At 40.5% G+C, this 14628-nt stretch overlaps 1 protein-coding gene across 1 annotated transcript; it reads left to right on the top strand.

The window, feature by feature from the left end:
- The first annotated feature begins 1259 nt into the window (after positions 1-1259).
- LOC118241718 (antigen WC1.1-like) lies at positions 1260-14526 on the top strand. Its single transcript, XM_081723136.1, has 19 exons — positions 1260-1317; positions 1847-2155; positions 2756-2805; positions 4140-4382; positions 4520-4853; positions 4969-5301; positions 5561-5875; positions 8547-8852; positions 9147-9218; positions 9513-9827; positions 10378-10476; positions 11804-11866; positions 12335-12400; positions 12504-12581; positions 12911-12973; positions 13077-13139; positions 13259-13312; positions 13447-13509; positions 14145-14526. Exons 1-19 carry the CDS (start codon positions 1260-1262, stop codon positions 14258-14260), a joined length of 3000 nt encoding a protein of 999 aa, XP_081579262.1. The 3' UTR covers positions 14261-14526.
- The last annotated feature ends 102 nt before the right edge of the window (positions 14527-14628 follow it).

Here is a 14628-nt window from a genome sequence, read left to right on the forward strand (position 1 = left end):
AAATTTCTAGTCAGCTGATAACTTGAGACAAAAGTCGAGGCTATAATGTGCCCCTAGCCCTTCTGCCACTGTCTTCTCATGTGTGTAGCCTGGTCCAGGCTGCACACGGTCTGTGATTTGGGAACAAGCCAGAATGGTGCAAGTTTCAGATACTCTGGACAGGGTTATAACAGGGTTATAAATACAAGTCTTATCTGATAGAAAAAAGTGTGTATTTAGTCTTTGATGCATTTTGAAAGAGCTGTATTCAAAATCCTTTTAGAATACAATAATACTCTGTGCCAGTATCACTTGTTCTCTTTCTCTCTTGGTTTACTTAAAAAAAAACTGCCCATTGAAGAATAGAGCATTTCTTATGTTTTTAGTGAGGGCGAATTTTTCTCTCTTTTTTCTGTCAGTAGAATAAAATATCTGTTTCACCACCGTGATTATAAAATTCATAATCCTCTTCTGCCATCTTGTAGATGAAATATGTATTACAGTTATACGGCAAAATGATTTTGTCACATCTTATCATTATCTATATAAAAGTTTTTAAAACTTTTACATTGAATTGTAATAAAACATATTCTAAAGTCTTTATTAAATTATCTACTGTTTTACTATTTTTGCAGTCATAATTTCATTATTATATGCTTCCTTTCAAATAACTGAAAACCAAGCGTCATCTTTCTCACTTTAGGCTATTAAAATATAAGTCTTTGGATGTTTTTCTATTCAATTTAGTTTATTTTGAGTGATAAACTAGTGCTTTGAGTGATAAACCAGTGTCTTTCTAAATCCGTATCCTTACCCAAACTAGCTGTGTGTTTGTCTGTCAGATACAGTATTAATCAGTGTTTAGATCAGCTCTGCGCAGGTGGCATTAAAGCTGTCTCCTGTATGCTGGTGACTTTCTCACCACACTCTCCTCAGTCAGACGCCTCTAGAGACGGGAGGTGGAGTTCTGTTCATCCGCGCTGACGTTCTTTATGGAGTAAGTCAAACATGCATCCTCTGATTTGTCACTGTAGAATGTTTGATGATTTCCCCTTCTCTGTCTAATAAGGTAACAGTGAGTGTGATTGGCAGCTGTGAGGAGCTCTCTCTCTCTCTCTCTCTCTCTCTCTCTCTCTCTCTCTCTCTCTCTCTCTCTCTCTCTCTCTCTCTCTCTCTATAGGGGGCTGAGGGGACACAGTTCCTTCAGTCTCTCTGGGGTAGTGGAGGTGAAGCTTGTGTTTCCTGCTGAGTTGAACAGAGTGTGTGCAGGGCAGAGGGAGATGGACAGCTGTCTGATTTTAATTCTTCTGATGTCCACAGTCTCACTCACTACTGCTGGTAAGTACACACTCAATTATACAAACATTCTCAGATCAGTAGGAACTAGTCAGTTAGTGCTGCCCAAGGTAAAGACTAATCATGGAGAGACAGCATTTAGCTATTATACTGTTCTTAAATGGAACAGTGTGTTAGACAAGCCCTGACACCAGATACTTTTAAGTCTGTACACAAAAAAACTTTAATTTTAACAAGTTTTCAACTTCAACAGCATTTTTTAATTTAATTTAAAATGTTTTCATAATTTTCATAATTAAAATGCACTTTTATATTTTTCATTCTTATTTGATTCTTTATTTTATTTTGTCTCAGCTCTTTACATGTTTAATTTGAAATCTGTTAGCATTTTAATTTAACATTGAATGTTAATTTAACATTGAGTTGTAGTTAGATCTCTCTCTCTCTCTCTCTCTCTCTCTCTCTCGCTCTCTCACAACACACACACACACACACACACACACACACACACACACACACACACACACACACACACACACACACACACACACACTTCTGTTTCCTTTAACAGACAGTGTGAGGCTGGTGGATGGTAGTAGTCGCTGTTCTGGGAGAGTGGAGGTTCTTCATAGAGGACAGTGGGGAACAGTGTGTAGTGCTGGCTGGGATATGCCAGATGCTGCAGTGGTGTGTAGAGAGCTGGGCTGTGGGGAGGCTGTAGATGTACTGGGTAATGCTCACTTTGGACCAGGATCAGGACCAATCTGGATGGATGAGGTGACCTGTAGTGGATCAGAGTCTACACTGAAGAACTGTAGATCAGAAGGGTGGGGGGAACATAACTGTGAGCATGATGAAGATGCTGGAGTAAAGTGCTCAGGTAAGATTTAAAAAATACATACAAAAATATCATATCAAATATCACTAATTATCACATCAAATATAAAACATATCTTTATCATACTAATTTTATTTTAAATTAGCTTTTCAGAATTTTTCACTTGAGTCTTACATTTAATCAACAATAAAGCAGTTTTGGCTCACATTTTTAGTTTCTCATACAATAATTAGCCAGGAATGAGTCAAATATTTCTAACAGAGAATATTTCTCACCACTGCAGCTCCAAGGCAAGAGCGAAAGATTAAAGTGAAAATAGAAGACTGGCTGCGAGAGAGAGAGAGAGAGAGAGAGAGAGAGAGAGAGAGAGAATGAGAGAGAGAGAGAGAGAGAGAGAGAGAGAGAGAGAGAGAGAGAGAGAGAGAGATGCTATTCTTAGACATTCAGTAACCAGAAGGGAAACTATACTCTGAGAGAAGGATCTACAGACTTGGTAAGACAGTTACCGGAGGCAGATTGTCCAAGCATTATTGAGACCATTCCACTGAGAACTTATCACACTTTATTCTTATTCAGGAATTCGTGAAATATGTCACTTCTTGCACTGATCAGTGCAGTTATTCAAATTATTTAAATGCACAGCTCACAGGATGTCCAGATTTACAGACAGTCCTCACCTGTGCTCTGAGAGAGTGGGGGTGCTTCATGGAGAGACCTGGGGCATAGCAACATTGTTTACGTTGTTTTGATGAAACCATAAAAAAGAATTTGAATTCTTTAAAATTAATCATTTCTTAAAACGGTGTGTTCACTTAGAATTTATATAGATGTCACATGCAAAGAAACGTTTAATGAAAGTAACAAAACCGAACATAAAAGTGCACTAACTAAAAAAAAAAAGAAGCCAGCGTAACATACAATGATCGATAACAACTATTGCAAACAGAACAAGCTTAAATAATGTGTAAAATAATTACATAACAGCCTCCAGGTGGTCTGGCGAATGAGGGAACACACAATACCTGAGGGAGGAGTGGTACAAAGTAAAACAAAGACACATGTAAGACAAGAATAACAAAAATAAATGCCACCTGCAGAGCCACCGCTGAATGACACAGGCTACAGCAGGGAGGCTACATCACAATAGATATTTATAAAGAACCTTTTAACAGGGTTTTAATTATTCCTTTTGTTGTTCATGTGGTTTAGATCATTATAATACATAGATTTCAATCCCAGTTTTAACTAATGACCTGCACCAGGTCTCTGGGAGAGTAGATTCACCCTATAGGAATATCTGATCATTGTACAGTATTTTAGTCCTTGTGCGTTCATTTGTACAAATGGTCCTCACCAGTGCTGTGAAATAGTAAAGGTATTTCAGGACTTAAAAGGTGTTTAAAGACTTTTGACCAGCAAGTTACAGATGTTTGTTGAGAGCTGGACTGTACATTCATTATAAACTTGTCCAGAATGCAGCAGCACGAATGGTCTTCAATCTTCTGAAGTCCACACATATCACTCCACTCCTGCATTTCCTTCAATGGCTTCCAGTAGTTGCCCACATCAGATTTAAAACTTTGATGCTCGCTTACATTGCCAAAAATGGACCAGCCCCTCCATAAATGATGTCAATGGTCAAAGCCCGATCTGAACCTTCAGTACTTCAAACCTCATGTATTGCTCGGCTTGAAATACAATGCTCCAATTCTCATGGAAGACAAGCATCAAGATTATTCTTTTTCCTGGCTCCCAGAAGGTGGATTGAAAACTTCCCCTGGCTGTCCAACAGCAGAGTCCCTTGCAGTCTTCAAATGCAGACTGAAGACCCAACTATTTGTGCAATATTTAAATGACCATTGATTCTGCAGCCATGTTGAGTAACTGAAACGCTATTACTTGTTGTAGGGTATTGTTTGTTATTGCACATATTATTGTCTGAGCTTATGCATGTTTTGCACTTCTAGGCATCAACCTAGAAGTTGTTGTACTGTTGTTGTACTTCAGCAGAATTCTAACTCAATAGTATCTTGGACTTCATAACGGGACCTGGACCACAGTGTGTGATGCTGACTTTGACCAGCAGGATGCAGAAGTTGTGTGTAGACAGCTGGACTGTGGGCTTCCTGTGGAGGTGCTGGGAGCAGCTGCTTTTGGCAGAGGGGAGGGCCAGGTGTGGACAGAGGAGCTTCAGTGTAGAGGCAACGAATCTGAGATTTACTCCTGTCCAACAACATCTTCACCCAAAAACTGTTCCCATGACAAAGATGTGGGACTAATATGTTCAGATTATTTGTCAATATTTATCTTTATTCTTGCTATTTACATACCCATTATATAGCTTGCTGTCAATTTGCATACACATATAATGACATTAAATATGAATGCAAGTGCTGTTCCCATAAGATGTCACATGTTTGTTCAGGTTACACAGCGGCGTGTCTGGTTAACGGCTGGGACTCCTGTTCTGGTCGAGTGGAGCTCCAGTACCTCAGTGACTGGGGCTCAGTTTGTGGTGATAGCTGGGATATGAGAGCTGCCAGTGTCCTCTGTGGACAGCTGAAGTGTGGGAGTGCTGTGGCTGTGTTGGGGGCGGACTGGTTTGCGGAAGGAAGTGGCCGCGTTTGGGCTGATGTGTTTGATTGTCATGAGAACGAGACACACCTGTCAGAATGTCTCATCTCATCATGGAGTCGAACAGCATATTCTCATGAACAGGATGCTGGAGTCATCTGCAGTGGTATGCTCTTCCACTCATGTACACCACATTATTGAAGTTTTAAAACATTAAATATATTTTGCATGCTAAAATAAAAACCTTTTTAATTTTCAGATTTAATTATATTCCCATTCAGGTTCCTCTCAGGCCTTTCATGAGGGGCGAGTGCGGTTGTCTGGAGGGAGGGAGTGTGAGGGGCAGGTTGAGGTTTACTTCATCCAGGACTGGTGGAGAGTTCTCCTGGACTCCCGGAGTGTGTCTGAGGCCTCAGTGGTCTGCAGACAGCTGGGTTGTGGCTCCGTGCTGAACATCTCCAGGTCCTCTCCATCCATTCCTGATCAACACAGCCACATGTGTATGACGGGTTTCAATTGTTCTGGGAGTGAAGCTCATCTAGGGAACTGCAACAGTACAAACCTCCTCAACCTCTCCTGCAGCTCCAGGGAACAGCTGTCAATCACCTGCTCTGGTATGTGTTACATGAACCTAAAACATGGGTACCTAATACGCTCTAAAATGTATCCCTGTTGTGTGAGGATTTATGATATTTATCACTTAGTATCAATAATAAGAACCTGGAGTCATTATTTTGGTAAAACAATTCCATGTGTCTCTTTCTGTGCATGCATGCGTGCGTGCGTGTGTGTGTGTGTGTGTGTGTGTGTGTGTGTGTGTGTGTGTGTGTGTGTGTGTGTGTGTGTGTGTGTGTTTAGGTGTGTTTAACTCAGGCCACAGCTCCATCAGACTGGTTGGTTCTGGGGGAGATTGTGCAGGAAGGCTGGAGGTTTTCCTCAACGGCTCTTGGGGGACAGTGTGTGATGACTCATGGGACATTGAGGATGCCCAGGTGGTGTGCAGGCAGCTGCAGTGTGGAGTGGCCCTCAGTGCCCACGTACCAGCCTGGTTTGGTCCAGGAACTGGGCCCATATGGCTGAATGAGGTGCAGTGTGATGGGAACGAGACGTCCATGTGGAACTGCAGGTATCAACTCTGTGGACAAGATGAGTGTGGACATCAAGAGGATGTAGGAGTCGTGTGTTCTGGTAAAGTGTCTTAACTGCTGCTGTTCTCAATCAGCCTGATGTGGCTGATTGTCTTTCAAAGCTCTGTATATAGTGATCACTAAAAAATAGGCTTGTCACAATCATTAATTTTTTTTATCTTCATTAATTTTTGTATAAAATATGACAATTATTTAATTGTTTTGTTCCAGTAAAATAAGCCCAATAACACTGTAACAAGAAAAAGAAGAAAAACATGGTATACTGGTACATACAAATACCCTTAAATTTGTAAATGGCTTTACAGAATTATGCTATATTGTTATTGTATAAATATTACATTGTGTTATTACCTTGTGTAACTACATTGCTGTGGTTATAAGTGGCTAGCCTTAAAATGTATGCATTACCATTATCTTTTACTTGGCTGACTTGCTTTTAAATACTCGACACTGTCTCTGAGTGAAGCTTCTAGCTGCTCAAGTGTTGGGAAATATGCTGGGTCATTATGGGAAATGTAGTACCTGTAGTTAATTTATGTGGTGTTAATGCTTTGGTGCATGGAAACATTTTACTGAGTCACTTGCTCTATCATTTCTAGTGATACCCCTGTTAAATAACAATTTTGAGGGAACAGTATTATTACCATTATTGAATGAATAATTGCTAAGGGAAAATGCAGTGACTGGGTACTCTCAGTTTTTTTGTCCTACTGTGTGTTTTGTCTGCCTGTTTGGACACTCGAGGCATTATTCCTCTTTGGGAGAACTGAACTTTTGGAAATTGGTAGATGATGCCAACTTTATACACCTGATAAACTAAATTTTATCCCAGTGAAGCTATCCCACTGTTATGAACTCCTGGAACCACACTCATCCTTGCACTGCCACGCCTACCTCTTCTCACCGACATCTCTGATCTGGTTTGCCAGAGTACTAATTACACACCTGATAACTATTCTACTCATTACTCCCCTTATTTAAGCTCCCCTCCCTGTCACTCTCTTTGTGAAGTGTTGCCATTCCCATGTTGCATACAGAGCCTTCCATATACGTGTTTGTCTTCCTGGTTTCCGTATCCTGCCTGTGTTTCAGGCCTCGTCTCCTCCATGACCCCTGGTTGTCTGTTGACTCTGCCCCGCGTTTTTGACCTCAGATCCACCTTACTACGAGTACCCACCTGACTCCTCTAACCTGCCCCGTTTCTTCAATAAAACCTCTAGCAACTGGATCCTCTCCCTCGTGTGTGTGCATTCATAACACCCACAGTGGTGGAGGAGGAGGCTGAGGAGGGATCGGAAGTAAAGGAGAGACAAAAGAGGAGAACTACATGCTAAGCTACATGCTAAACCACACAGACCAGCTTTAAGAATGTCAATTTCCCAACCAGAGGCAATAATATACTGGACCAAATCTACACTAACATCCTGGGGGCTTACAAAGCTGCAGCATCCGCGCAGCTCAGCATGTCTGAACACATTGTGCTAGAATGAACCGCTACTTACAAACCTCTTATCTGTAGAGGCCTTAAAATTACTACAAATGCAGGTACCAGCAGATCCACCATGATCGAGCACTACCTCACTTCCTGAACCAGCATTAAATGATCATTTCTGGGTATTTTCAACCTCTCACTGTATCTGGCTGTAGGGGGGAATTGTCCCACAGATGATGCCATAGTGCTCCACACAGCCCTGTTTCACCTAGAACCTCCTAACACTTGGTGGTGAGAATAGGGGACTATGCATCATCTCTGCTCATCCTAAATACAGGTGCACTGCAGGAATGTGTGCTTTGCCTGATCCTCTTCTTCCTTTTCACATGACTGCACCCCCATCCATGCTTCCAACACCATTGTGAAGTTCACAGATCACACCACAGTAATAGGTCTCATATCGAATAATGATGAGACTCACTACAGAGAGGAGATCTCTCACATAGCCAGATGGTCCTCAAGCAACAATCTGGTTCTGAACACTACCAAGACCAAAGAGTTCATTGTGTTTTACAGAACAACCAGAAGAACAGGGCATGCTCCATTATTCATGGAAGTGGAGCGTGTGGACAACATAAAAGTACCTAGAACTCCACATTACAGCCAGCCTTACCTTGGCATTGAACATCTCCCACCTGGAAAACAACGCCCAGTAAAAGCTCTTTCTCCTGAGGTGGTTCAAGCATGCTGGTGAGAGTAGCCTAGAGGATGGCAGGATGCCCACATTCCAACCTGAACTCAGGATCATGGGATTGCGGGATACCCGCTCCCCGACCTGAACTCAGTGTATGCTGCCCACCTCCAGAAGATAGCCTGCGGCACCAAGACCACAGATTGTTTGTCCACCTGCCTTCAGGATCAAGATTTCCAAGAATAAAAACCAGTGGACTAAGGAACAGCTTTTTCTCCAGAGCTGTGAACTCCATCACCCCATCTGTACACACTCACCTCAGTCTCTAGACACTGACACACTTCAGTTGCACCCTTGCGCATGCACCTATTTTACACATTACTGTACTTTGTATTTACTATTGCAACATATTGCTGTGTGCTTCTGTAATTGATTATGTGTTTGTTTGTGCTCTTGCATATCTTTTTATTATTTAATGTTTTCTTGGTCATGTTGAGGGTACAGCACAGAATTTCGTTGTACTATATGCAATGAAAATAGTGTTCATTCATTAATTTAATAGTTTTCATCTTTCTCTCACCTCACCAGAATTCAAAGAAATGAGACTCAGTGAGGGTTGTAAAGGGAATCTGGAAGTGTTCTACAATGGAACCTGGGGGAATGTGTGTGTGAATGGGATGAGTGAAGAAACACTAAGTTTGGCCTGTCGAGAGCTGAACTGTGGAAGAATAGACAGTGAGTCCACATCCAGCGCAAGAGTGGAATCATCTCCTAACTGGCTGGATCAGGTGAAATGTAGGAAACATGACTCCACTCTGTGGCACTGCCCATCTGAACCCTGGGGGCAGAAGAGCTGTGAAAATCACAATGAGGTGGCTCACATTACCTGTTCAGGTAGGCAGATTCTCTCTCTCTCCAGTTTCTACTGGTTTTATGTACTTTTACTGTACTGATGAGTAAACTGTAAAGAGTTGTTTCCTGTCTATTACTTTGACAATAATCAATGCCATACAAAATGAAATAGAACTGTCTAATATTGCTACCAACCTACTGTACTGGCAAGGTAAGATGACAAAGAACTTTTGTAATTTGCTCTGGATTGTCTGCTAAATGCCATAAATGTAAATATAAATAGCTACAGAACTGGATGCTCTTGGAAGTCCAATCTGTGTCTTGCTCTACACACAGGAGAGAGAAATGATCATCTGCAGCAAAGTCATGTGAAATGCTCCTCCTCTTCCTCCCAGAGCCAGTGCTCCAGTAAGGACTCTCACACAAAGAAGGTCCACATTTGACTCAGGAGAGCACTAATCACAAATGCTACAAGTGTCAGTCCTCTCCTCACCATGATCAATAAGTCTGTGAATCTGACATGTTCAAATTACAGAAAAATCCATAATTTACTATATTACTGTTCTGTTATGATTTCTGTAGCTAAAGTTGTCAGTGCAGCTTTGGCTCCTAATGTTTTGTGTTTGTGTGTGTGTGTGTGTGTGTGTGTGTGTGTGTGTGTGTGTGTGTGTGTGTGTGTGTGTGTGTGTGTGTGTGAGGTAGATCACCTGCCTCTCAGGCTGAGGGGACCAGAGAGAAGCTGCTCTGGGAGGCTGGAGGTTTATCATAACGCTGCGTGGGGCTCCATCTGTGATGATCAGTGGGACATCAGTGATGCTGAGGTGGTCTGCAGACAGCTGAGCTGTGGGAAGGCACTGAGGGCTGATGGCAGTGCTGCCTTTGGTGCTGGTGAAGGGGTGATCTGGCTGAACAGAGTGAAGTGCAGAGGGGATGAGATTCACCTGTGGGACTGCAGTTATCCACTGAAGAACCACACTGACTGCTCCCACAAAGAAGATGCTGGAGTCACCTGTGCAGGTCAGAGGATTTTGCTTGATTCTGGGGTTTCTGTGCAAAAATAATTTCTCCCATTTATAATAATTTGCAAAAGTTTATTTTCATTGTCATTTTGGGTAATGAGAGTTAAATCAGTTAGTGTTTAATTTCTCTCCAACTTCTTAGAGAACATGAACATGTATTTTGAATGTCTGGGTGTTCTGCTTTTATATTGACAGACCCTTATGTGTCCCCTACTACTGCACCCAGAACAACCACAAGCACCTCCACCTTTACAGGTTCACTCTGTCTCTTGGTCATTTTCATAAGTGACTGTGGAAACATTATTGCTTGTTCTTCAGAGTTGTTGGTGTGTATTTTTCTTTCCAGATGTTCAGAAGATATCCAGTCCTCTACAAACTGCATCAGCAGCTGTTCCATGCACCACCCCTACAGTGGTCCTGAGGTGGGACACATTCACACATCATCTACAGTGCAGTTTCTGGACATTCTCTGAACATCATTAGTCCTTGAGTCTGTCTGTCTTCTGTTACACTGAAGTGACACCATATTTCTGTCTGTCTCCACCCAGTGATCTCTAAGCGGAGGCGTAAAACTCTGCCTGAGGCAGTCTATGAGGAGATTGACCACAGATACATCAATAAAAGAACCCGTGTCTCCACTCGAAGGGGTGGGTGATGTTTGTGAAGTCTGCAAACTGAGATTTACTGAATTATATTTATATTATAATTGAGAGGTTCTTCCAAATAATCGAATAAACTAACACATCTGAATGCATGGCCAGTGATCAAAACAATATTTAATTTCCAAAATTCTTTGTAATTTTGTTGTGCAGCACAAATAAGAAGATTATATAATGTAATGGCATGGGCCCCTCCTCCTCAAGTACATGTGTGTGTGTGTGTGTCTGTGTGTGTCTGTGTGTGTGTGCGTGTGTGTGTGTGTGTTTGTGTGTGTGTGTGTGCTTGGTTTTGTGTGTGTGTGTGTCTTCATCACCATGCCCCCACCTCATTAACCGGTTATGTCAATATCTATCATTGTCTGTCATTATCTTTCTTGATAGTGTGTGTATTTAAAGTCCTGTTATAAGTATGTCTTTTGTCGGTGTTTGACCCCTTGTTTGATCCCTTGTTTAACCTCTTGTTTAACCATTTGTGTGTCCTGTTATCACTTAGTTTTCTTTGTGTTTGGGTTTTGTTTTATTTGCTGTGTGCGTTAAATGTCTGTGTTCATCACAACATGGCTCTCCTCGGCATCCTTCCTCTGCCTCCCAACATTACATATAAAACGATGAGAGAGAGAGAGAGAGAGAGAGAGAGAGAGAGAGAGAGAGAGAGAGAGAGAGAGAGAGAGAGAGAGAGAGAGAGAGAGAGAGAGATTGTATTTGATTTTCCAGATGCTTTGGAATTTTGCTCAGGTGTACAAATAGTAATAAAATAATGTCAAATAATAGGAGCGAGTGGGTGAAAAGAGTGTTGAATGTGTATTTGGCTGCATGTGAGGAGTGTGGTAATTCTGCTGATATTCATCTATTAGGCAGGGGAAGCTCAACTATATTATTCCTGTACACCTTTAGTTTAGGCACAGGATGAGAAAACCACAGAGCAGCAGGTGTGTGTAGAGAGAGAGAGAGAGAGAGAGAGATTGAGTGTAAGTGAATGAAAGAGGGGTGTTTGTGTAGCCTCTATACACCTCTGTACACCCTGGAAAGCAGTGTCCCCAAATTTCTATTATGCAGGTAAGTTTGGCTGTGTGTGGTTGTGTGTGGTTGTGCGTGTGAGTGTGTGTGTGTGTGCGTGTGTGTGTGGTTTTGTGTGTGTGTGTGTGTATATGTATCTGTCTTCTGGTGTGGGGTCTTAGGCTGCCCTCTACTGGCTGCAGTGTTATTATTTGCATCTTCCTGTATCCAACCCAGTTGATTATGACAACATGAGTCAGTTTGTGGCTGATTTGGTGTTCTGTACCTGTCACATGACTGTTCTGCTCTCCTCTAACAGGAAGTATCCTTTCTGAATCTCAGCATTCAGGATATGAGGATGTGGATCAGGCGTTTGTCTCAGGTAACGGCCACTGCATGTTTGTGTCAAATTGGATCCCATTTAGAAATATTAGAATGATGGATAAGCAATAAAATAATTTATTATTAAACCTCACCTAGCTGAACCTTATTTATAATATTCTGTGATGAATGGTCACAGAAAATGTAAAATTTTACCTAGCATGAAATATTTATTTGTTCTTTTAGATTTCCACTTTGTCTCATATGAGTCTATCTGGTAGTGTGTGTTCCTCTTTGTTAGATAAATGAGAGCTTCTCTGTCTCAGAGTCTGATTTACTACACTGGTTAAACATTTTATTCATCTGTAGATCAGAAGATGTTTTGCAGAAGTGCTTCCCCCATATTTTAACCAGAGTCACATGCAGTAGTTTACAAAAGACCTATCACAGAATGACTGTTTCTACATCATTCTCATTACAGCAGTTTGTTTTAAGTTGTGTAAAAAACAAAGTTATCATCTTTTTCCAGAAAAGTCTGTGACTGTGGACCAGCCTGAGTATTACGATGATGTCACCACCACCGGTGACCTCATAAGTGAGTTCCTTTATTAACTGATCATGTGATTCTACTTCCTTAAACCAAACTATGAAAAGATGGCTGGACTGTTTTAAAGACAGTCTGCTTTTATTGAACTTAGGTGACATAGAAAGAGAGGACATACCAGAGAACTACGATAATGTCATCACTGCTGGACCCAGCCCTGATATTGTAGCAGGTGTGGTTCTGTATTGGGGATTGTCTGTCAGACAGAACAAACATTCTTACTACAAACCCATAATTGTTCATTTCTTTGGTGTGAATACAAGTATGAATTTGTATGGGGAGCACTTTTACATTCAGTCATCATTACAAACATCTGAGATCACAAATAAAATAAAAATTAATAAATAACCAAACAAATAAATCAATAAAAAAGAAAAGACAATCATTAAATCATCTGTAAATGAATGATGCCTGTGCTACTTTTATGGAGCTTTTCTCTGCTTTAAGAGCTGCCAGCTCAGTAACATCTGTTTGTCTCGGTACATCTGTGTTTTGGTGTAGAGGACGTATCTGAGAATTATGATGATGTCATTACTGATGATCAGAACGCTGCTGTTGTGACAGGTATGACTAGTAATGTTACAAGATTGTAGCCTCATACATAAAAGCAGTTAATGAAATAAATGTTAATGTACTGGTATTTTCCTCTATATCTCCTCTATAACAGAGGAGATGACAGAGAACTATGATGACGTTATTACCAATGGACTAAACCCAAACATTACAGAAAGTAAGATTTTAATACAAGGCCATTTATGTCAAATGGAAGCACTGAATCAGAACAATTGGTTGTAATGTAACACATATTTTATTGCTATCAGTATCATATGTCTTCTCCTGTTGGTATAGTGGCCACACCAGAAGACTGTAATGATGCTGGAACAAACCCAAATGTTACAGAAAGTAAGTATTTTTTTAAAATGTAGAAACTGTAATGCTGTAAATATATATTTATATTATATAATATTATATATATATATATATATATATATTCATTATATTTTAACATCATAATTGATCTTTGCCTGTTGGTGTAGTGGACACACCAGAGAACAGTGATGACATCATCACTGCTGGACAGGACGTAGGAGGTGTAAATGGTGAGTGGCTTCCCTTGTTGTGTCCTCCACTACATTCCACCTGTATGGTGGAGTCGGTGTGTCAAATCAAGAACACAGGCAGCACAGTGAAAACATGGTCACATTAGTGATGACATGAGATGGAAATGTAATAATGTTGATGCATGACAGAGGGCTCCTATTTATATATCAACTACAGTCTCCCTTCACTTATATAACAAGTGTACCCATATTTATACAAGTGGAGACGATTGAGACAGTACTGGAGTTCAGTGCCATCTACATCTGTCTAACTGTGTCCTACAAATGCTGCGTCTGTCTAAGTGTGAGCTACAAATGATGTGTCTGGTACCTTGAATCATGCAAAGGCTTAAAACTAAGACAGAGCTGGTTGTCATAAATGATAATAGGCTACATTTTATTCTTAAGATATTTTATTTAAGGCACAGTATTTGTACATCTTCATATATTATATTTCTTGGAAATCATGGAATTTCTTAGCACTATAGTGGTGATTAGATAAACACTGAGGCAATTTCTGTTTTCTCACTCATGAACATTTTACAAGCTGATTTAATATGTGTATAATACAAAAATAAAATATTTTAAGCTATTTTAAGATTTTAGAAAGAAAAATTTGAATGTACTTTTTACAGACTATGAGGACATGAAGGAGGAGCCTCAGAAAGAGATGAATCACATGACCAAGAGACCACACCAAGTGCCTTTCCTCAGGAAATTACATTTGAACTTCTTCAAACTCAAAAAATGATTTCTAACATTTTTGACAATATGTAACATTTTATACGACATTGTTTATTTCAGCTTTCAGCTGGAATCACACCCAGGTATAAAAATACCAAAGTTTCTTTCGCAGCCAAGCGTCACCAATTGTTTCTCACCATTTTTAAAAATGGTAATATGTAGTACATAATCAAAGCTGAAAGCTTTATCTCATGTATCTCACTTGTTCTTCTATTGAAATAAACACGTGATCTTTTGCAAGCTCTCCACATTTAATCATTCGGAATACTTCGCTTACGCTATTAGAGGCCTAAACTTACATTTTCAATTCTCAACAATCTTAGCAGCCTAAGAATAAACAAATTCTTAACAAAGAATAAACAAAGCCTAAGAATA

This window comes from Electrophorus electricus, chromosome 11 (assembly GCF_041902795.1).
Source record: "Electrophorus electricus isolate QZ-2024a chromosome 11, ASM4190279v1, whole genome shotgun sequence".
NCBI lineage: Eukaryota > Metazoa > Chordata > Actinopteri > Gymnotiformes > Gymnotidae > Electrophorus > Electrophorus electricus.